Source organism: Miniopterus schreibersii (genome assembly GCF_964146895.1).
Source record: "Miniopterus schreibersii genome assembly, chromosome: 1".
Lineage (NCBI taxonomy): Eukaryota > Metazoa > Chordata > Mammalia > Chiroptera > Miniopteridae > Miniopterus > Miniopterus schreibersii.
In genome coordinates this window covers 10,316,888-10,340,496 of record NC_138101.1, presented here as the reverse complement: position 1 = coordinate 10,340,496, position 23,609 = coordinate 10,316,888, and the positions used below count along the sequence as shown (strand labels likewise).

The window sequence follows — 23,609 nt, the reverse complement described above, 5'->3', positions numbered from 1 at the left end:
CAGATCATGTCACTGCCGTGCTCCAACTTTCCGTCCCATCAGAGCAAAAGCCACAACCTACGAAGGGACCTACAAGTTGTGCTTGCTGGTCTCCTGCTCCCTCTCTGCCTCCGCGTCCACCACTCTCCCTGTCGACTCACTAAGTTCCAGCCACACTGGCCTCCTTACCGTTCCTCCAATGTGGCCATCATGTTGCTGCTTTTAGGCCTTTGAACTTACTGTTCCTTCTGCCTGGAATTCTCTTCTCTCAAATGTCCATCTCAGTGCCTCACCAAATGTCACCCTACCTTAAGCCTTAACCCCTGAAACATTCCCTTACCCCTTCCCTGCCTTATGCTCCACTTTAGCACTCAAGAGCACCTAATAATGCATACAATTTAACCTGCTTTTGTCATTGCTGATTGTCTCTTTCCCCACTAGAATGCCATCTCCAAGGGAACAGAGTTTTTTTTTCTGTTTTGTTCACTGCTGTATCCCCAGGTTGTGGAACAGTGGCAGACCCACTGCTTAAATGACGGAATATGTGGATGACTGAATGACATCACCTCGCATGGTGGCTATAACAATACAATGGAGCCATTGCTATAACAGACATTTTGAAAGCTTACAGCACCTAAATATTAGTTGTTTCATACAAAAATTAGGCTCTTTTGGTTTTCAATACAGTTGGTATTAGATATTTCAGTGGGTTGAAACGATTTTGTACATGGATTATCAAAATAGAAATTTTCATTTAAGATGGCCTTTTAAGAGAAGTTAATTAGAATTCAATTCTGAGAAAGCACAGTGTGACCCATTATTATGTGAATTTAGACATGTTGTGGGAGACAACTCTCCTACCCCATCTCATTACTAACGGCCCACACACAGGTATTGATTGGCCATAGAGCCTGATGCCGGATTGTAATCGGTCTAGTGTTTGAGTTAATAAAAAAATTGGAAGAGTATTTGATTAACTCTTATAATTTTAAATTATTAAAAACCATGGAATTTTTTAAGAAAAATTATGTTTACCATATACTTAAGTGTCTGCTAAGGTGTTGATAGGCAATAATATCAGAGCACCTAGCACAAATGGAAATCTTTATTTTTTATTATCTCAAAGGAAAGTTATTACATGCTACAAATTGGATACAGTTCCACATTAAAAATTTATCTTTATTTGAAAAATAACATTTTGGCATTAAAGAACATTTACTTAAGCACAATCCTTTGCAAAGGATTCTTGTTATAAAACCCAAAGGGATTTGAGGAAAAATTACTTTCGCACTCTTAAAAATTCTTTGATTATTCATGCTAATTGAATGCATAAATCTAAAAGTACCAGGCATAAATAAAGGAAATGAAATACTTTCAAGAATAATGACTTGCCATTTAAAAAATTGCTATCGTGCATGCAAATTGTATCCTGCAGCAGCCCTACGAAAGGGAAAAAAGATCTAAGGAAGGGCGTCTCCTCATGCTATGGCCACCCTCACTCTTCCATAGGTCCGTTTACTTAGGTTGCTGATCTGAAAGCAACAGGTTTATCTCATTATAAGCCGTAACAATGATGGCTCCATAAATCACTGTGTCTTGCCATTTCCGCCAGGAAGATGCTTCATCTCATCTACAGAACCTCCTGCAATTTGTATTGTGTCAGGCTCTTCCTTTCCTCCTCGCTTAGCGCGATGGCTTACCGAGCACAGCTTGTTCGGTGTTTGGGGTGTCAGCACAGCTGGACTGGACAGAAGCTTCTTCTTTGTAAGGGATAAAGTAGGCCTACTATGAAACTATGCCCTTACCTGGATCCTTACAGCAATACTTTCACAACTTCATATGCAGTGGAGCTTGCATATGGACACTCTTAGCTCACTAAGCATTTTTAAAGTGCATCAAAATTGCAGTTTCCTGAGCTACTCCTGCTTATGTTGTAAGAATTTTGCATTTACTTTGACTAAGGAATGAATGAATGAGCTACCATCAAAAGATTCTAAGTCAACCAACATTTCATGAGCAGCCACTGTGTTTAAGGCACCTGAGGCACTCTGATGGGTTTAATGGACATAAAGATTTTGTTGTAATTTTTTAAATAACTCCATCATTGACTATCTAGGACAATATTTGTAAGAAATTTCAGGGTGGTTGATAAAGAGCTTGTTTAACAGAAACTACTATTCATGTATATGAACCTGACTTATCATAGCAACTGTGCCATGATCTGTATATCCAAATGCATTAAGCTAATTCCATACATTGTGCTTCAGTTCAGGTAGGGCTTTGTCTTGAGAAGAAAAAACTCAACCAGATTGATCTCAGTCCTCAGATGCGAAACATGATAATCAGATATTCTGAAATGGATGTTATTGATGGTTTTTTAATGAAGGGGCTAATTGGTATCATCACTGTGGTCTGGAAGTAACTGGGTTCAGGACACTGAACTAAGTTGAGAGTCCTGAGTTTGGGGCTAGACTATGCCATGACCAAGGCATGTTTCTCAAGTGGCTTATTTCTCTGGGCGGCAGTTGTTTCTCTGTGAAATGGGGAACAACATTTTTACAACATCTATAAAATGTGGAATAAAGTATCCTCAGTTTTCTTTCTACTCCAATAACCTTCATTTCTAAGCATTGGTATGAGGTATCTTGATGTTATTACTGACTCTCTACCATTAACTAACTCGGTGACCTTAGCGGAGCCACTAAAAGTACTTACTTTTCATCTTTGTTAAACATACATGAATAGCTAAGCAATATCCAAGATGCCCTCCTATCCTAAGAACCCATACATTTTGTCCCCCAACTGTAAAGTTTTAATTTCACAAGTAAAATTATACAGAAACTGAGATAATCTCATTATATCAAACTCAGTAACTGTTATACGTAAGGAAATGTGAACAGTCAGGTCATATGGGGAGAAGAGAGATTACTGTTATATCTTTTGATTTCTGAACTGTATTGAAATCTAGAATTTAGGATACTAGTTATTCATCCTTTTAGCAAATACTTACTAGTATCTAAGAAGAACACAGTCAGGTGGAACCAGATCATACTTTTTGTGGGCAGTTTTCCTTTTCTTCACACATCCACCTCTGTGCCCAGCCATATACTTCCAGTGTCTCAGTTCCTTCCTCTGGCCCAGGCAAAGCAAGGAGCATCTCTCCCCTTCCCTAAAAGCTTTCAGAATCTCCAAAGGCCTGCCAGAAGAAGTCCAAACTCCACCAGAAGCCTCAATGCCTTTCATGACACAATTCTGCTAGTCTATTGAACATGACTTTGTATCAAATTAGAACATCAGTCATTTAAACATACAAGAGAGTTTACAAAAAACAGGAACCTTTTCAGATGAAAATATATTACATCTGTAAAAAATTTGATCACATGTCTTTAAGGTAGTTGAAATAAGAGTGCCTTGTCTATTAAAGACGAATACCTAATATTTATTGAGCATTTAATATGTGCCTAGGGCTGTTCTAAGCAACTTTGCCTATAGTATCTCATTTAATCTTTGCATGGTGATTGTATGAAGTCCATATTGTTATTATCATTTTACAGGAAACTGAGTCACAGAGAGGTGAAACAATTTGCCCAAGGTCACACAGTTACTGTTTGGTAGAGCTGAGATTCAAGCGCAGGCAGTCTGACTTCACGACACTGTTAACAGCTGCTCTGTGCGCAGTATGCCTAGGCCGGAAAACCGGCTAACCCTCTAGGAGAATCGCCAAGGCGCATTGGAATAAGAAGTCCTCTGTGCCACATCAGGGCAAACCTAAAGCATGCGTGTCCCGCACGTCAAACTTTAATGCTAGAGCAGCTCCATGTGAGAAGGGCAGTAACCATTCATGCCTGCGTCTGGTAAATTTTTAAAAATTCTCAGCCATTTGTTTGTTCTGAGCCATTACTCATGGTGAATTCTGCTTGCTAAGGTAAACGCATTTACTCTGAATGTATAAATAAGGCAACAAGAGACCTGTTTAATGAAGCTCATTATGAAATATGCAAAATCTCTTTTTTCTCCCTGAAAATAAGTTATCAGCTCATATCTCCACAGGGCACTAAATTGTCCCAGAACTTGGTGTAAGAGTGCTGCGGGAGCAAAACAACTCTGCGAGTGAAACAGGCTGCCTGTCTTGATGACTCCGTAAAGGAACTTGCCCGCAATGCCCTGAGCTCGCTGAGATTAACCCCTGGTCCCATGCTCAAGGACCTCTTCCTGCAGCCCTTCGATGCCTGATGAACATCCACTCTAGATGTGATGGCTTCACATACTATTTAGGCCCAATGATAGTACCTGTTGAGTTCATTGAAAACAGTGTTAATAATTCATGTCTAAAAATAAGCAATTCCTCGTATCTTTTTTAAAGCTAAGTGGTGAAAGAAAATGCCACCGTCGTTTTGAGAAACAGAGTGTACAATCTACCTCGTGAAATGTGTGGCCTTCAATATTGTTAACCACTGGGGTAAAGCTTTCAGGAGAAACACTCCATAAGCAGCCAGGGGTGCTTGAGAGCTGGGGGGAAGTTTGCATGACCTCTGACCTCCCTTATTGGGGGAGGACAATTCTCTGCTCCAGATACTATGACTTAGGTTTTCGACAACCTTTGAGAAGCAACTCATAAAGTAAAAGGCGAATAGAAGTTTTGTTAAAATCCTAATAAAAATAAAGTTTAAAAGTTACAAAGCAGAAATGGATTTTCAACAGATGATAAAAGGCTGGAGCCAATGAGCTCAAAGGTTACAAGGTTTTGTTAATATAAAAAAGGTTAAGGTAAAAGGCTAAAACCCATGAGATGAAACATTTAAAACAATCAAGTAGGTTTGATCAAGAGTTAAGCACAGAAGCATTTAAAAATGAAAACTGTGCACTAAGAAAAGAAAACAGTAAGAAAAAGTATATACTTTTAAAATGAAAAAGCACAAAGCTTAGGGATTAGGGAGAAACAGGAGAGGAAGGAAGGAGGAATTAGAGGGGAAAAACCTACGAAGAGGAAGGGGTGGATTTCAGAGTCCTTTAGTGTCATTAGGCAGCATCGTAAGACATTGGGGACAGAGGGCTCTCCAAAACCTTCTACCGTTTTTCAGAGCCTGGAATCCCACCCAGGACCCAGGCAGGGCAGGGGCTCCTGGCTGCTCACAACCAGAAACTTTTAAGACCACACAATCCCCTTCCAACATGGGGACAGACACTTCCCAAGTCACTGCTGTCTCAACTTTACTGGCTATGGGCTCGCCTGGATTTTTAGTCAAAAAGACCCCAGTTACATCCCACCCTACTCTTCTTCATTGACTGTGTCAGGCTGGGCGAGTTTCTCAACCTCTCTGAGTCTCAATAGCTTATCTAAACTGTAAAATTGATGAATGACACTAATAATAGCAATTTGTGTCTCGTTAGTAGTAGTTTTATTATTTTTACTTCTAGAGATAGCCCCTGCCAAGCACTAAGCAGTTTCCAGATGGGTCTCACTTTACCCTCCCACCCGCCTGTGGTACTATCACTCATCCCAGAGTCATTTACATCACCCAGGACCCCCATGTGTGCAGCGCATTTCCAGCCAGGAAGTTACTGTCTGTCATCAGTGGCCTCTGTAGGCATCTCACTCCTGTGAACCTCAAATTACAATCCTCTCCTGAAAGGTCAGGTGGGCAACTGGGAAGAGAGCTCAAGTTAAAGGAGACGGAGTAGACTCTCCTGACTTGGACTTGGCCTTGGACGTGCTGTACAATTCTCACCCAGGACATTGAAACGCTGACTTAATGCTATTTCCTTTTCAACATTCCAGACTCTACAACGTATGCGCATTTTCTGTTCAATGCATTCGACACAGACCACAATGGAGCTGTGAGTTTTGAGGTAAGTCTTAGACTTTTTCTTGAATGTGACTTGACTTTGGACTCTGAAAGGGATTTGGTCTTTTTAGTTAGAAATTTGAACTTGATTTTTTTTTTCTTTCTGAGACTTTATTCTTTTTTTATTATTATGGTTAAGAACACTCAACATGTCCTAACAAACATTTAAGTGTACAATACATTAGGGCTGACTACAGTACAGTGTTGTACAGCAGATCTCTAGAATGCAGTGGTCTTGCTTGACTGAAACTTTTTATGCCTGCTGACTAGCAACTCCCATTTCTCTGTCCACCCCCCAGCCCCTGGCAATCACCATTCCACTCCTTGACTCTATGAATTTGACTATTTTAGATACTTCATATATGTGGAATCATACAGTATTTGTGTTTCTAGGATGGCTTATTCCAGTTAGCATGATGTCCTTAAGGCTCAGCCATGCTTTTGCGTATTGCAGAATTCCCTTTTTCTTTTTCAGGATGAAAAAGTTGTCCATATATACCCCATATTCATTACCCTTTCATCCGTCCGTGGGCATTTAGTTGTTTCCACCTCTTGGCTAATGTAACCAGAAAAGAGCTGCAATGAGCATGAGAGGGCTGATGTGTCTTCGAGACCCTGGTTTCAATTCTTTTGCGTAAATATTAGGAAGTGAGGTTGCTAGATCATATGGTAGTCCTATTTTTAATTTTTTGGAGAAACTTCACGCTGTTTTCCATAGAGGCTGCACCATTTTGCATTCCTACCAACAGTGTGCAAGTTTTCCAAGTCCTCCATGTCCTCATCTTTCAGTTTTTCCATCCTGACAGGTGTGAGGTGATATATTATTGTGGTTTTAATTTCCATTTCACTGATGAGTAGTGATGCTGAACATTTATTTATATATCTATTGGTCATTTGTGTATCTTCAAAAAAAAAATAAATGCCTGTTCAAGTCCTCAGCCCATTTTTTTAATTTTTGTATTTTTTTAAATTTTAAAATTTTATTGATTTTTAAAATTTATCTTTATTCTTGAGAGTATTACAGGTGTCCCATTTTATCATCCAAACTGACACCTTCCACTTCTCTCCAACCCCCTCCCCAGGGCCTCACCCCATTATTAACTGTGTCCATGGGTTATGCATATATGCATATAACTTCTTTGGTTAATCCCTTCCCACCCTCCAACCCCTTCCCTCTTTCCTCTGAAATATGATCGTCTGTTGCATGCGTCAATGTCTCTGGATCTATTTAGTTGTCAGATTCTTTTGTTCATTAGCTTCTTCTTAAAGAAGACCCTTCAACTTTTCCTGTAGTGCTGCTCTGGTGGTGATGAACTCCTTTAGCTTTTTCTTATCTGTGAAGCTCTTTATCTGACCTTCAATTCTAAATGATAGCTTTGCTGGGTAGAGCAATCTTGGTTGTAGTTCCATGTTTTTCATCACTTTGAATATTTCTTGCCACTCCCTTCTGGCCTGCAAAGTTTCTGTTGGGAAATCAGCTCACAGCAGAATGGGTGCTCCCTTGTAGGTAACTGATTGCTTTTCTCTTGCTGCTTTTAAGATTCTCTCTTTGTCTTTAACCTTTGGCATTTTAATCATGATGTGTCTTGCTGTGGGCCTCTTTGGGTTCCTCTTGTTTGGGACCCTCTGTGCTTCCTGGATTTATAAGTCGATTTCTTTCCCCAGGTAGGGGAAGTTTTCTGTCATTATTTTTTCAAATAGGTTTTCAATTTCTTGGTCTCTTTCTTCCCCTCTGGTACCCCAATAATACAAATGTTGGGCCTCTTGAAGTTGCCCCAGAGGCTCCTTATGCTATCCTCATATTTCCGGATTCTTTTTCTTTTTCCTCTTCTGGTTGGGTGTTTTTTGTTTCCTCATGTTCCAAAGTGCTGATTTGATTCTCAGCGTCCTCTACTCTACTGTTGATTCCATGAAATTATTATTCATTTCAGTTCCTGTAGCCTTCATTTCAAATTGATGCTTTATTATGTTATTGATTTTCTCAGTTGTTTCCCTAATAGTCTGCTTAAACATCCTTATAAACAAAATTCTGAACTCTGTATCTCTTAGCTTGCTTGGATCTATTTCATTTAGTTCCTCTTCTAGAGATTTCTTCTGTTCTTCCCTTTGTGACATGTTTCTTTGCCTCCACGTTTTGGCTGCTTCCAGGTGTTTGTTTCTATGTATTAGGTAGAGCTGCTCTGTCTCCTGGAGTCCATAGAGTGGCTTTGTGTAGCAGGTGTCCTGTAGGGCCCAGTGGCTCAGCCTCCCCAGTCACCTGAGCTGGGCCTTCTAGGTGCTCCCCTGTGTGGGGCATGTGTTCTTACCTGTTGTAGTTGAGCCTTGGTTGCTGTTGGCATCACTGGGAGGAACTGACCCCCAGGCCAATCAGCTGTGAGGACCAGCTGCAACTACAGCCAAAGAGCTGCTGTGCTGGAGACACCCCTATGGAGCAGGATTTACTTCAGTGGAGCTTTGGTGTTCACCAAGTGCACCCCTGAGTGTCACTCGTGGATGTGGTAGGGTTGTAATCCAGCGTGGTCAAGTCTGACCACCAGGTGCACTGCCTCTGGGGCCTCCCGGGAGGTGCAAAGTCAGCCTGTGCCAGCGCCTTGCCCAGGGCCCCCCAGCATGAGCTACACAGCAAACCGTAGTTGGCTGCTCCTTGTGCTGGGCTTGGAGGAGCCCAGGAGAGGCCCAGCTATGAGCCAGTGCAGCTGCCGCTAGTGCCAGGCCTGGGGCCGCTTATCAAGCCGTGTGGGGCAGCTGCTGCTTGTTTGAGAGATTTAGGAAAGTCCTAAGCATGAGGCTCAAGAGGCCACGTGCACAGAAAAACCCCTGGAAATGGCCTGGATGAGCTGCAGGTGGGGAGGGGCGGGGCCTCCGGGAATCACGGGGCGGGGCCAAAGGCGTGAGTCAGGTGCTGGCGACTCAAACATGGCGCCTGCCCGCCGGCTGTGCGGGGAGGACTCGCCACAGGAGCCATGGCCTCCGCCAGCCCTTCTGCCTGGAGGAAGCCGCCCTCCGCCTCTCGCCCGGATCTCAGGCAGGTTAGTTCCTCCCCGAGTGTCCCGGGTCCTTTCAGGCTGCTCCCGGCGCTGGGCTCAGAGGGAGCGTCCGAGTGAGTCCGCGCCGGGCCCTTTAGAGGAGCTGCTGGGGCTCCCGCAGCCTCCGCGACCCTCAGGGACAGTCCCCGCTGGTTTCACAGCCCGGAGTGTGGGGACGTCTCTTCCCGGCCTGGAGCCCTGGGCTGGGGGCTGCTGTGGGGCTGGGACCCCTCGCTCCTCCGGGGAACCTCCACCGCCGAGATGCCCTCCCGGGTTTCAATGGTGGCGCCGGGTGTGGGCCCGCGGCCGCGTCTCCTCAATCCAGCCCCGACCCGCCTGCGTCTCCGCCCCTCCTCCCGTCTCGGTGCTGCTTTGCGCCCTGGTTGCGGGGCTTCTGTGCGGCCAGATCTCAGGAGGTCTGAGTGAGGGTGGCTCTGTGTTTTAGTTGTAACTGTGATGCGCCTGAGGGAGGCGGCGGTGCAGCTGCTACCTACCCGCCAGCTTGTTTCTCCTCCGCACGTTTCTTTTGATTGGGCTACAAGATTCTTCTTACTGTTGAGTTACAGATGTTTCTTATACATTCTGGAGATTACCCCTTATCAGGTAGGTGGTTTATAAGTATTTTCTCTTATTGTATTGGTTGCCTTTTCACTTAGTTGTCTCCTTTCCTACACAGAAGCTTTTTAGTTTAATGTTATTCAACTTGTTTATTTAGTATTTTGTTGCTGGTGCTTTTGGTGTCATATCAGTGAAATCGTTGCCAACACCAATGTCATGAAGTTTCCCCCCAGCTTTACTTCTTAGAGTTTTATGGTTTCAGGTCTTAATCTACTTTAAATGATAATTGTGCGTAGTGTAAGGTGAGGATCCAGCTTCACTCTTTTGGGTGTGTATATCCACTTTTCCTAACTCCGTTTGTTGAAGAGACTGCCTTTTTCCTTTCCCCGTTGTGTGTTCTTGGCACCCTTGTCAGAGATCAGTTGGCTGTATATGCAAGGATATATTTCTGAGCCCCCTATTCTGTTCCGTTGGTCTATATGTCTGTCTTTATGCCAGTACCATACTGTTTTGATTGCTATAACTTTGTAATATATTTTAAAATCAGGGAGTGTGATGCCTCCAGCTTTGTTCTTTTTCAAGATTTATTTGGATATTTGTGGTCTTTTGTGATTCCATACGAATTGTAGAATTGTTTTTTCCTATTTTTATAAGAAACACTGTTGGGGTTTTGACAGGGATTGCATTAATCTGCCAATAGCTTTGGGTCATATGGACATTTTAACAATGTTAAGTCTTCTAATCCATGAACTTTCTATTTGTTTGTATCTTTTTTAATGTCTTTCATCAGTGTTTTGTAGTTTTTGATATACAAGTCTTTCACTTCCTTAGTTACATTTATTTCTAAGTATTTTAGGCTATTCTTTTTGGTGGTATTGTAAATGGGATTGTTTCCCTAATTTCCCTTTTTTTTAGTTCATTGTTGGTGCATAGAAATGCAACTGATTTTTGTGTGTTGATTTTGTATCTTGCAGCTTCACTGAATTTGTTTGTTCTAGTGGTTCTTTGGTGGACTCTAGATTTTCTACATATAAGATCATGTCATCTGATTTCATTTTCCTGTCTGATTTCTCTGGCTAGGACTTCCAGCACTATGTTGAATAGAAGTGCCAAGAATAGGCATAGTTGTCTTGCTTCTGATCTTAGATGGAAAGCTTTTAGTTTTTTATCATTCATCATGATGCTAGCTGTAGGCTTTTTATATACGATCTTTATTATGTTGAGCTCCTTCGCTTCTATTCCTAGTTGGTTGAGAGCTTTTATCATAAATGTGTGTCGAATTTTGTCAAAGGCTTTTTCTGCATCTATTGGGTCGATCGGGTGGTTTTTTATTCTTTACTCTGTTCATGTGGTATGCCACATTTATTGATTTTCATATGTTGAATCTTCTTTCCACCCCAGGGATAAATCATATTTGGTCATGGTCTATGGCCCTTTTAGTGTGCTATTAGATTTGGTTTGCTAGTATTTGGCTGAGGATTTTGCATCTATATTTTCAGGAATATTGGCTTGCAGTCTTCTTTTCTTGTGATCTTTGTCTGGCTTTAGTGCCAGGGAAATGCTGGCCTCCTAAATGAGTTTGGAAGTGTTCCTTACTCATCAATTTTTTTGGAAAAGTTTGAAAAGGATTGGTGTTAGTGTTTTAAATGTTTGGCATAAATCTCCAGTGAAGCCATCTGGTCCTGGGCTTTTCTTTGTTTGGAGTTTTTTTTTATTACTAATTCAGTCTCCTAGTTACAGGTCTGTGAAGGCTTCTTTTTTTTCTTCATAATTCAGCCTTGATAAGTTGTATGTTTCTAGAAATTTACCTGTTTTTTTCTAGGTTATCCAGTCTGTTGGAACAGAGTTTCTAGTCGTCTCTTATTCTTTTTATTCCTGCAGCATCAGTTATAATACCTCCTCTTTCATTTCTTTTTTTAAAATATGTTTTTATTGATTTCAGAGAGAGGACAGGAAAGGGAGCGAGAGAGAGAAACATCAGTGATGAGAGAGAGTCATTGATCCACTGCCCCCTGCATGCCCCCTACTGGGGACCAAGCCTGCAACCCAAGCATGTGCCCTGACCTGGAATCAAACTGTGACCTCCTGGTTCATAGATCAACGCTCAACCGCTGAGCCATGCCAGCTGGGCTCCTCTTTCATTTCTGATTTATTTATGTCTTTGAGCCTTCTATCTTTTTTCTTTTTTCCATTGATTTTTTAGAGAGAGTGGATGGGGGAGAGAGAGGGACAGAGAGAGACATCGATTGGTTGTCACTGGGCTGGGGATTAAACTTGCAGTCGCAGTACATGCCCTTGACTGGGAATCGAACCTGAGGCCCTTCAGGTGCACAGGCCAATGCTCTAACCACAGAGCCACACCAGCCAGAGCTCTTTTTTGTTTTTCCTGTCTAGCTAGGAGTTTGTCAATTTTGTATATCTTTTCAAAATACCAACTCTTAGTTTCCCTGATTATTTTTCTATTGTCTGTTTCATGTATTTCTGTTCTGCTCTTTGCTGTTTTCTTTCCTCTGCTAATTTTGAGCTTAGTTTGTTCTTTTGCTTCCTCCTTGAAGTATGAAGTTACAACGTTTATTTGAGATATTTCTTCCTCTTTCCTGTTGGCATGATAACGGTTATATTAGTGTTTATTGCACTTTACCTGCGAGGTTAATTCCGGCACAGCCTCAGGGTCCCTATGCCGCAGACATCAAAGTTCCCTGTTTACCTGATGAAATCTTTCACAGCTGCAGGGAATGAGTACGGCAAAAACTACTAGAGGTTTCAGTACTTGAAATTACTTATGTGGCAGCAACGTACCATCAGTTGCCTATAGCACATGGTGTCTAATTTCACATGTAAATTTAGTCTGGTGTTAATGATACGGGACCATGTACAGCACTGCTGTTACAATATTTATGTAAAATGCCTGTAATTATGATGAACGTTGATTGCAATTTGGAATATTAGTTGTAATGGCTATATACTATAAGCATGCTGGTAAATGTCTTTCTTTCAAAGGCAAACTAATGGCTAAATTAATAAATGTTACATTAAAATCAAATTTAACATTAGGCTATTGTAGTTATTTTTCTAAATGGATTAGCTACCTGGAAAGTCTCTAGAAAACAGAAGTGATTAGTCAGTGAACATATTTTGAGTAGCAATGGCATCCTGAGATGTACAGCAGAGACCCTTCTAACTCCACAGTAAAGGGGAATGGACTTTTCTACTTAATTTGCTGAAAGCCTGAAGGGCAGAGTGAATGAAAGAGGAGGGGCCTGGATCCAGATATGACTGGATCTGACCCCCTCTTTGCTCCTAAGTGGCGGTCAGAGCCTGGGCTGCGTATGTGAACCCTCTGGGCCTCAGCATTCAGATCTGTAAACCATCAGCAAGTGAAGCTACTTCACAGGATAATGTAAGAATGAAAGAGCAATAATGTCAGTCAAGGACTCGGCTCAGCACCTGGCACCAAATAGGCGCTCAATATTTATTAGACATTAATCATAGCAGTTGTTACATGGGAGATTTTTCTAACAAAACCAGAGAATAATGACATTGGTCATCTTAATAAACAACAGTCTCATATCATTGAACATATTCTAGAAAAAGCTCGGGATTGCTCTGCAATGCTATGCAAGATAGTTCCGCATCTGGTTATATAACAAGCATTTATTGTATGTCAGTCATTGTACTATGTGCTTAAAAATGACATTAACAATAATAATAGCTAAACACAATAATAGTAACTGTGTTTACTATTAACTGTGTTTACTTCTTTAGCATTCATTATGAGGAAGAGCTTGTGCTGAGGGAGTTACATATACTAACTTATCTGATCTTCATAGATACTATTGTTATTTCCTTTTTAGCAAATGAGTCACAGAGGAGTTAAGCAACCTGCTCAAAGTCACAGTTAGAAAGTAGGAGAACCAAGATTCAAACTCAGGCATTCAGGCCCCAGATGCACGTCTTAGCAGCTGTGCATCCTGCCTGTGAGGTGTATATAGGTCTCCAGCCTGATCTGAGATCTGCAGAGCCAGCTGAGTTTGTCGTTCAGTCTTACGGGTTTAGAAAGGTGATGCTGTGCTTATACTCTGTTTTAATGTCTCCAGCTGGGTCTGCAGCATGCTGTAATCAAATATGTGATATTTGTGCAGCAAAATTATGACAACTGATAAATGAGGCAGAGACTGGTACCAGTCACCACTGTCCATGCGCGCCACTTCGTGATCACATGGCCAGGCCATAACCCCAGACTTTCCTGCAGTTAGGTGGGGCCCTGACTAAGTTTTAACCTAGGGGGTCTGCGTGGAAGTGACCTCATCTCCTCCCTCTCTCTATCTGTGGAGACTGTGAGGTCCCATATTTCAGTTAGTGTCACAATAAAGTAGGAGCCTGGATCTCTGAATGACTACATGGAAGAGAGCCCCCTCCCCACTTGTATTTCACTGTTTGTGAGTGACAAATAAGCCTAGATTGCGCTACGCCAATAAGATGTGCAAGTATTGACATAGCTGTTAATGCCCTATGATTAATGCAATAGAAATAGATAGATGATGATAGATGCTGATAGATGATAGATAGATAGATAGATGATAGATAGATGATAGAGCTAATTAGAAATAGTTTCATGTCAGTTTACTTCAGGTTTTGACACCAAATAAGTCTTGGCACCAAAATTTACCACCTCCTTTGTCTTCACAATAAATGTTTTTTTGTGTGGTTTTATTACTTTACAAAAAAATTGTGGAGGGAGGTGGTGAATTGCAGATAAAAAGTGAAGGACCCGTATTACTAGCCACATGTTATTGATGAGGAACCCCAAACTTAGGGAACTTAAGTGACTTGTCCAAAGTCATTTAGTTAATAAATAGCAGAACCAAGATTGAGCACCAGCTCTGCCCAAGTCTCTCAAAATCTATGGCTTTAACCAGGACTCAGCAATTTTCTATAAAGGGCCAAATAGTAAATATTTTTAATTTTGCAAGACATACAGTCTCTATTATACCTACTCAATTCTGCTGTTGTAGCACAAAAGCAACTACAGACAACTTCTAGATAAATGGGCATAGCTGTGTTCCAATAAAACTTTATTTACAAGCACAGGTGGTGGTCCATATTTGATTCCTGGGCCATAGATTTACAGACCCCGTTCTTAACTAACACAACAGCCTGTCAGGGAGAGACTGAGCCATAATGTTTGTTAGATGATGTCTAAGATAAACTATAATTTAATTACTGAGTATTATCACCAACTTTTACAATTACCACTCAAAAATTCATCCCATTCACAAAAATCAGAGCATGGACTTTGAGGCAGAGGTCTGGGTTCAATGTCTGGTAGCACTACTCACTGGCTATACCCCTTGACTCACTCACATATTTTCTCTGAGCTCCCATCTATAATATAAAGACAACAATACTTGTTTCCTATGGTTGCCTGAGGCTGACATAAAATAAAACATGGAAATTGCCTAGCACAGGGCCCCACACATATAAGTAAACTGTAGTCATTGTTACTTTTAAATTTCAGGGTTCCCAAGGCTCTTTAACCCAAGAGTTCCACTTCTTTCCTAAGGAAAAAAAGTCAAAATAATGGGAAATAGAGAAAAATCTTTTCCATGGCATCATTTATAATGAAGAAAAATTTAAATTCATTTTCATATCCAGCAGTAGGGATAATAAATTACAATACATTTGTATGACAAAGCAGTGTTTCAAACTCCAGGCTGCAACCATTAGTGGGTGGTAAAATAAATTTAGAGACAAATGACAAGAATCTTTAAAAATTAATAGAAGTAAAGTGGAAATAGAGTCATAACTTTAGTTTCTGGTGTATAATTTTGTGTGCATGCATGAGTGTGTGTGTGTGTGTGTGTGTGTGTGTGTGTGCTAGGCTGCCATTTGTAATACTTAGTGTGGTTTGGGGTCTAAAATGTTCAAATGTTCAAAAGCTACTGTGACAGTATTTTATGGTTAAACCATATGAAATTACTATTCTTGACAAATGTGGTGAAAAAGATCAGCAATTTCATATGGTTCAATCTAATAGGTAGTTATTTAAATGATGTCACATTTCCAGCAATGTGGGAAAATGCTTATAATTTTAAGTGAAATATAAGGAATTCTATATATATCATATGACCATTACTATAAATATATGCTAAGATATGCTTAAAAAAATGGAAATGTGAATAGATGATAGGATTATTTGTTAGAGCAATTTTCTTTAGTACAGTTTTCTGTATTTTTTACATAAACCAAGCATTATATTTATATATATATTTATAATTTGTATTTATGATTTTATTTTTAAACTCATTAATTTTAATGACCTCCAGTGAAATCAAACCAAAGAACTCTCTTCCAATTTAATTTAATATGGCTGTAATCACTTATCAAGACACTAAATTACCTAACTAGACAGTATTGCCTATCAATCGAGGTAAGTACCTTATGTCTTCTACGTGATAAAAATCAAGCTACAAGTCTTGGAAAATATACATATTATTTTTTGACATGTTGATAACTTTTATTAGTTCCAAACAAACGCAAACTTTAGGTAGTACCCAAAATTGTTTCTTCCAAACACTTTCTTTGTCATCGTTTTAAAAAATGTATCCATTGATTTTAGAGAAGGGGGGAGAGAAACATTGATTTGTTGTTCCATTTATTTATGCGTTCATTGGTTGCTTCTTTCATATGCCCTGACCAGGGATCAAACCCGCAACCTTGGCATACTGGGGCGATGTTCTCACCAACTGAGCTACCCGGCCAGGGCCCTCCGGTGCTTTAAATAGTAGCTCAATCACTGTGGAAGTTCAACCCCACACAAGGGAGGTCACACCAGAAAAAATTAACAACCTTAAAAAAGTTTATGAAACTATTTAAGCAAATGTAACATAAGAAATATACTAAACAGATGTGTGACTTTCCCTACTGAATCTGCCACTGCCTAGCTCAGTTAACCTTCTTAACCTTTGGTGAGTCACTTAATGTTGTTTACCCATCTGAAAACAGGACTGGTTGTAGCAAATGCCCCCCCCCCCAAATGCCTGATTCTAGGCCACAGTGCCATTGGCAGGTGGGAGGCAGGTGGATAGTGTTCCTGGCATGGTAACCAGCACTGAGGCCCCAAGGACAGGTTTTAGATCCATCGAGCTAGGTTATCATAAAGTAAGGCTCTGTGCCCCCTGCTTCCTCTTGCTTGATCACAAGAGAACAGAAACCAGAACTCAGTACTCACCCCCCGTATCATTTTTATACATTAGAGAACAGACGCAGCATTTTTTCACAGATAAAAGTAGGGGAATTGTGTAAAGTACTCTTGATTTGTGTTTTGTGTCTGTTTTCTAACCTTGCAACTCCTGCTTTACAGATTTCAGTTACCATTCAGAAAAGCACGGGGCAAGAACCATGTAGGACACACTGATTTTCTCATTTTCTTTAGCACAAATAAGGAATCATTCCTTTCTGAAATAACTGTTTATTGATATCATCCTGAAAGGTGGTATATTATAGGAGAGAGGGGTGCTCCAGGTCCATAGCTATCTTTTAATGGTAGTAGTTTCTGCTCACATAATATTTAAGAAGATGTGACTTAGATCACGATATTGTTGGTCACAAATAATAGAAAACCCCACACTAAAAAAAAAAATAGTATGTTGGCTCCACTGGCTGCCAGGAACAAAAGTGCAGAGGTAGGCTGGCTGCAGCCGAAGGGTCAGAAGAAGGTGCCCGCAGCTCCTGGGCTCCAGGCTCGATTACTCCTGGGGGCGGAGAAGGGGTGGCATTTCCATCCTACCATTGGCAGCGGGAGTCCTGAGAGCCACCCAGATGTAGACTGGGCCCAGCCACATGCCCACCACAGACCCAACAGCTTTGACCACAGGGATAAACGGCTTCCTGATTTTACCCATCGCTAGAGCCAAAGTCAAAGTGCTTCCACAGAACTGGCTGGAGGAAAAGAAGGGCCTACTAGGAAGGCAAACAATAAAAATCCACGGGTGACTTTAAAAGTGCCGTCTCTAAATCTTTCATCGCTGCTCGGGTCTGTTCTGTTGGGTGATGGGCCAGGGCCCACGATGACTCTCCTAGGCCAGTGGCTCTCAGTGTGGTCCCAGGACCAGGAATGCCTTAGAAATGTAAATTCTTTATACCTTGTGCCAAAGTTCCGGTTATAAAATAAGTCATGGGGATGTAAATGTACAGCATGACAACTGTGGTTAATAATAATGTATTGCATATTTGAAAAAATTTCATTCATAAGGAAATTAAAAATAAAAAGCCCTGCTATAAAAATTTTTTAAAAAAGTAAATTCTTGGGTCGGGTCCCAGACATAATGAATCAGAAACTCTGGATTATTAAAGAAACGACCCCTCAGGGCGCCCCGGGGCTGCCTTGCAAGGAGGTGGAGGAGGGTGGTGGGGGAGGGGGAGCCCAAGGCAGCCCCCCCTTTCCCCAGCCTGGCCAGAGCCAGCCTGGCTTCCTGGAGGCCTTCGCGTGTCTGAGTGACTTCCCTTCGCGCGCCCCCCGCCTTGCTGAGGCGCTGTTCTTGTCCCACCTGCTTGCAGCCACTTCCCAGGGGCTGTGATGAGCTGCAAGGCTCATCACAGAAAAACCTACAAGACTTTTAAGGATGGCCCCAAGTCGGAGTGGCTGAGGAAGATGCAGCCAGGCACACGCGCGCGCACCTGTCGCTGGAGCGGCCCGGGGGGCCCAGGCTGCGGCGCTCCCCCCGGGGGGGGGGGGGGGGGGGGCTCCGCGCGCGCGCGCGCAGCCAGGCGCCCCCTGGAGCCTGGGGTCGGAACCTGGAGCCGCGGGAGCGCCACGGGCCTCTCTCCAGGGGTTGCAGGCAGACTGAGGTCACGGGGCGGGGTCCGGGGCGGGTCCAGGACGGCAGGGACCGCTGCGGCCTCGGGGAGCCCAGGGTGCTCCGCGGCGGAGAGCAGAGGCGCGGCCAGGGCGTGGCTCCATCCGCGCGCACCCAGGGCTCTGGCGTTCCCGCGACGGGTTCTCGGCGGGTCGGACGCCGGGCTGCTGGCAGCCAGGTTAGGGCTGGAGGCCTGAACCTCACCCGCGCAAGGGCGGGAGCCTCATGCTGTGGAAACTCCGCTGTCCTCCCGCCCGCTTCTGCTCCGTGAGCTTCTCGTCCCTCACTCGGTGGCCTCTGGGTGCCACTGGCCCGAGGTGAACGCTGCAGCCTGTGACGGCGACCGCGAGACTGCGGCCGGTCCCGAGAGCCGTGACGCGGCCGATGCCCGCCGGCCGGGGAAGCGAGGCCCCGGCGGGGCAGGCTCCCGGGAGGCCGACGGGAGAGCCTCCAGGCGGCGCCCCCAGAGGTGGCCTCGCGCGGGGCGCCTCTGAGGACGGGGCGCGGGCTCCTCGCGGGCCCGGGCAGGGGCGCGCGGAGGGTTCAGACAGCGGCCGCTGCACGCGGGGCTGGCGGGGCTGCGGGCGTCGGGTCGGCGTCGGCGATGCGGGGAGCGCGGCGTGAGGCGATTCCAGGGAGCGTTCAGCCGACCGACGGCTGTTCTGGGGCAAAGGCCTGGCCTTGGTGACGGTCAGCGGCGTCGCGCTGGAAGGGGACGGCGACCTTTGCTCAGTGAGACTTCTCACGACTGCGCTGCCCCCGGGAGCGGGAGCCGCGCCCGCCTCGCCCCGGGCCCCCTGCAGCGGGCTCCCCGCCGCCGAGAAGCGACGCTAACTGTTCTGGGGGGACGCCGCACCCCGGAGGAAAGGGGCACCCCCTTCGAGGGGAGAGGCCACGTGCGGCCTCGGAGGTCTCGGAAAGCTGCCGGCGCGGCCCGCGAGGGGCACCAGGGGGCAGGCGTCCCGGCGCAGCGAGCCCTGTGCCGCGGGGCCCCCGGAGCGCGCCGCTCGCACCCGGCCGCAGGATGCGGGGCGCGGCCTGGCCGGGGCTCCCTGCCCGCGGCCCTGCTCACGTCCTGCGCGCGGCTGGGCCCCTGGGGGCCTCGTGTCCGCGCCTTGGCCTTGTAGGCTCAGCTGTCTGTTTCGGGGAAACTGAGGACAGTGCGAGAGCCCAGCCTTCGGTCCCGGCCTGTTTGAGAGCCCCCCCTCGCGCGTGCGGAGCGCGTTCCGCAAAGCGCTCTGCGGCCCGCCTCCCTCTGGTCCCGAAGCCCGTCCCCAGGTCTGCAAAGTGCGTTCCGCAAAGCGCTCTCCGGCCCGCCTCCCTCTGGTCCCGAAGCCCGTCCCCAGGTCTGCAAAGTGCGTTCCGCAAAGCGCTCTCCGGCCCGCCTCCCTCTGGTCCCGAAGCCCGTCCCCAGGTCTGCAAAGTGCGTTCCCGCAAAGCGCTCTCCGGCCCGCCTCCCTCTGGTCCCGAAGCCCGTCCCCAGGTCCGCGCGCACAGCCCAGCGGGCGAGTTTTGTGCCCACAGCGCCCGGGCGCCACGGAAGCTGCTCCCACCGCTGCTGGGGACCCCCGTGTGGAAGATGCTTTGCTGGCTCTTTCTCCCCCTACCGAAGGCTGGGGTTCTCTATGGGAGTGAAGGAGGCATCGTGACCCACTCGGGAAGCCTGTGGAAAAGGCTGGTCTTTCCCCCGTGGCGCGGCCTTGGCGCCCTTGTGGGAAATCAGTGGCCCCAGGCGTGGGAGCTTGTTTCTGGGCTCTCGGGTGGACACTGTGCTGCTTGGAAGCTTTTTTTTTTTTTCTTTAAATATGTCTTTATTGATTTCAGAGAGTGGAAGGGAAAGGGAGGGAGAGAGGGACAGACACAGCAATGATGAGAGTCATTGATGGAGCCCGCAACCCAGCCCGGCCCTGAGCGGGACTCGAACCCGCGCGCCTGGACCCCAGGAGGTCGCTCAGCCGCTGGGCCACTCCCGGCCAGCTGCCGGGCGCTTCGAAGCTGACAGTTCTAGTTCTCCAGCTTTTTTTTTTCAATATTGTTTTGGCCTTTTGGGGCCCCTTGGAATTCCATATGAGTTTGAAGATCCGCTTTTCCATTTTTTGCAAAAGAGGGCAATGGTCGTGTTTGATACATTTTTCTAATAAAGTAAAAATTGTATCTACTTCTTTAACCTAATAAAAGTCAGTATCATGCTCAATGTAAAAACACTAGAAATAGCCTCATTAAATTGGTAACAAAATAAGGGTGTCTGCTATTATGGTAATTATGTAATGTTGTTCGGGAAGTACTATTCAATACATTTAGAAAAAAGTAATTAAAAATGTGAAAATTAGAAAGGAGAGGTAAAATTAACTCCATTTGTAGCTAATATGATCACATACATGAAAAACCCAGTAGGAACCCTCAGTTGGCATACAAAATTGTTATACAGAAATCAATAGCTTTCATGTATACTGTACAAACAAAATTTAGAATCTATAAAAGAAGAAAATACCTCATGTACAATAGCAATAGGACTAAAATATCTAGAAATAAGTATGATTAGGAAATATGAACAAGCAGTTTGGAGGGGAAAACAAAGATCTAGAACATACCGGAGTTTGGTATGCCGAGTAACGGTTCACCCAAGATGTCCATATCCCAATTCCTGGAGCTTGTGGCCATGTTGCCTTACATGGAAAGAAGGTTTGCAGATGTGACCACAGCCCTTGAGATGGGGAGTTCATCCTGGATGCTCTGGGTGGGCCCAGTGTGATTACAAGGGTCCTTACAAAAGGGAGACAGACAGATTGGGGTAAGAAAGAGACACTGACAAGAGGAGCAGAGGTTGGAGCATGTGCTGTGAGGCTGGAGGGAGCGGCCACAGGCCAAGCCCTGTAGGTGGCCTCTGGAAGCTGGAGAAGCTGAGGGAGCATGTTCTCGCCTTACACCCCCTGGAGGGAGGGAGCTCTGCCTCCGTCCGGATTTCTGCCCGGTGAAACCCAGTCCCAATTTCTGACCTCCAGAACCGTATGTTGATAAACGTATTATTTTATACCACTCAGTTTGCGGGAACTTGCTAACAGCAACAATAGGAAACCAATATGCTCAGTGACAAAAATGACTTGAACAAGGGAAAGGTGTTCTACAGCCTTGAGCAGGAGACTCGTCACAAGCACTTATCAAGTTGATACTGTTGTAATTAACTAGTTATTAATAACTGGAATGGAGCAAAGGGAAGGCCAGATATTATGGGCAGCTTTGCCAGGAAGTTGCAGCTGTTTACTCCCCAGGGGTCCAACAGAGGGGAGATAGACAGATGCATGCCCAGTAAAGGTGGGGGGACCAGCAAAGGTACTTGCCTGTCAGTTACACCAGGGAACAGAGGTCATTGGCCAGGATGGGCGTGGCCACAACCCCCTTCTCCCCCCAGTGCTCAGTGGGGAAAGCAATACCCCAACTTCCCAATAACAAAATCTGCAAAGTTGATCTGAAAACTTCAAAATTTACTTCAAACCCTATATGTACCCCCAACTTTAAGAAGTAGATGCTATAATCTCCATTTTACAGATGTGAAAATTGAGGCAAGGGGATGTCTGAGAACACAAAGCTCTTAGGTGACAAAGCTGGAATTTGAATTCAGGTCTGGCTCCCAGCTCCACGCTCGTAGCCACCACCCACAGCGCACATTAAAACTTTACTGCTGAGTAAAGGCTACAGTTGGCCCGTATCTTCAGGGCAGTCCTCACGTCCCGTTAACAGATCCTTTTCACAGGGTGTTATGTGTTTGTATTGTGAAGGACACTGTGTTATTGGATTACTTCCAGTGGAATTGCATGTCCTTGCGGTGGAAAACCAATACCACCTATAGCAGGCATCTCGCTGTTTGTGGTTATCTGTTCTGACACAGTTTCCAATTCCAAAGTCAAGTCAGTTTTCAATTAGAAGATGAGAATGTTGGCTGTAAGGGGTGGTTTATGCTCACAAAGAACTCTGGGGAACAAATAACTGAGAACAAGGATAATGTTGCTAAATAAACGGTTCCAAATCCAGTGGGTTGTAACCCTTGCTTCCATCATTTAAGGGAGAGTTTCATCCGAGTTTGTATTTTATGTTTGTAGAACTATCATATCAAATTGTATTTTTTATTTCTTTTTAGGATTTCATCAAGGGTCTTTCCATCTTGCTCCGGGGGACAGTACAAGAAAAACTCAACTGGGCGTTCAATTTGTACGACATAAATAAAGACGGCTACATCACTAAAGAAGTAAGAAATACCTCACCGGCAGCTGTCCTTTGCCACATTTTCATTTTTTAACTTCAAAATGTTAAACACTTGCAATTATTAATTTGAAAATAGCCTTTTCAGGAAATCTAAAATATTTTATGTAGCAGTAGAGGAATATTCTAATAAAATATCTGGAATGGATAGGAATAGTTTACAGTGAATCTGCAAAGTACTGTAGATAGAAAACGTGTAAAGATTATGCTCTTGTTTCCTAATGGCATTTTAGTAAACACTGTGAATGAAATATAGACTGTGGTTGGAATGAGATAGGAAGGAAATGTATCCAAACTATGTGAGCATATTTGGCCTGTGACCCCCCCACCCTATATAATGTGATCCGCATGGAAACAGATGCAATTTAAAGTCATATAGATTGTGTGACGACCTGTACTGTGAGGAAAAGGACCTCATGGAATGGGGGACCGCCGCAAACACTGCTAGGCAGGCTATGCAAGAAAGGGGGGCCGCAGACCAAATAAGAGGTTTGTATCAAATGGTTCACTAAATCAGTTAAAACACAGTGAGAAGCAAGGGAGACGGATGGGCTGAGTTACCAGACTCAGGATAAGGTGCCAGTGGGGCCCACGGATGGCATCACCTGAGTCCTGGGAGGGCTCAATAGTCTCATGCCGTCTTGCTCTCCGCCTCAGTGGTTTTCCCCAGAGGTGAGTTATGAGCAAGAGGCCCCTCAAGTAAAAGGTGTCTGGGACAGTGACATGAGCTTGCTCTGTTGGAGAAAAAGGGACAGGTGCACCTGACCACAGCTATAGCGACACAATTAGCCTGGTCAGTGGCCCTGGGTTTTATTTCTGTTTCTCGAGCAGAGGACACATGGGGCCAGAATGTTTCTCATCAATGGGTGGCTGAATTAAGAGCTCATGAATATTAAATTTTCATGTGTACAGAGCATATCCTAAATACTAAGTGCCTCCTGTGTATTTTAAGTACTTAGTACTCAGATGCCTCAGGGATATTAAGCATTTCTTGGTCCTTCAATCCCTTTCTCTGTGTGTAACACGAACGTGCTGTTCTTGCTACGTGCACCTAGCACATCTCACAATTCTGCCTGTGGCAAACT

General features: G+C 44.4%; 1 protein-coding gene across 7 annotated transcripts in view; it reads left to right on the top strand.

The window, feature by feature from the left end:
• Positions 1–23,609, top strand: part of KCNIP4 (potassium voltage-gated channel interacting protein 4) — a gene marked incomplete at its 5' end in the record, with an annotated part of 828,309 nt that overhangs the window by 799,645 nt on the left and 5,055 nt on the right. For all 7 annotated transcript variants that reach the window (XM_081132591.1, XM_081132589.1, XM_081132588.1 and 4 more), the window contains 2 exons: positions 5,759–5,829; positions 22,403–22,510. In XM_081132591.1, coding sequence (XP_080988717.1) covers positions 5,759–5,829; positions 22,403–22,510 — 179 coding nt within the window. The remainder of the gene's footprint in view (positions 1–5,758; positions 5,830–22,402; positions 22,511–23,609) is intronic.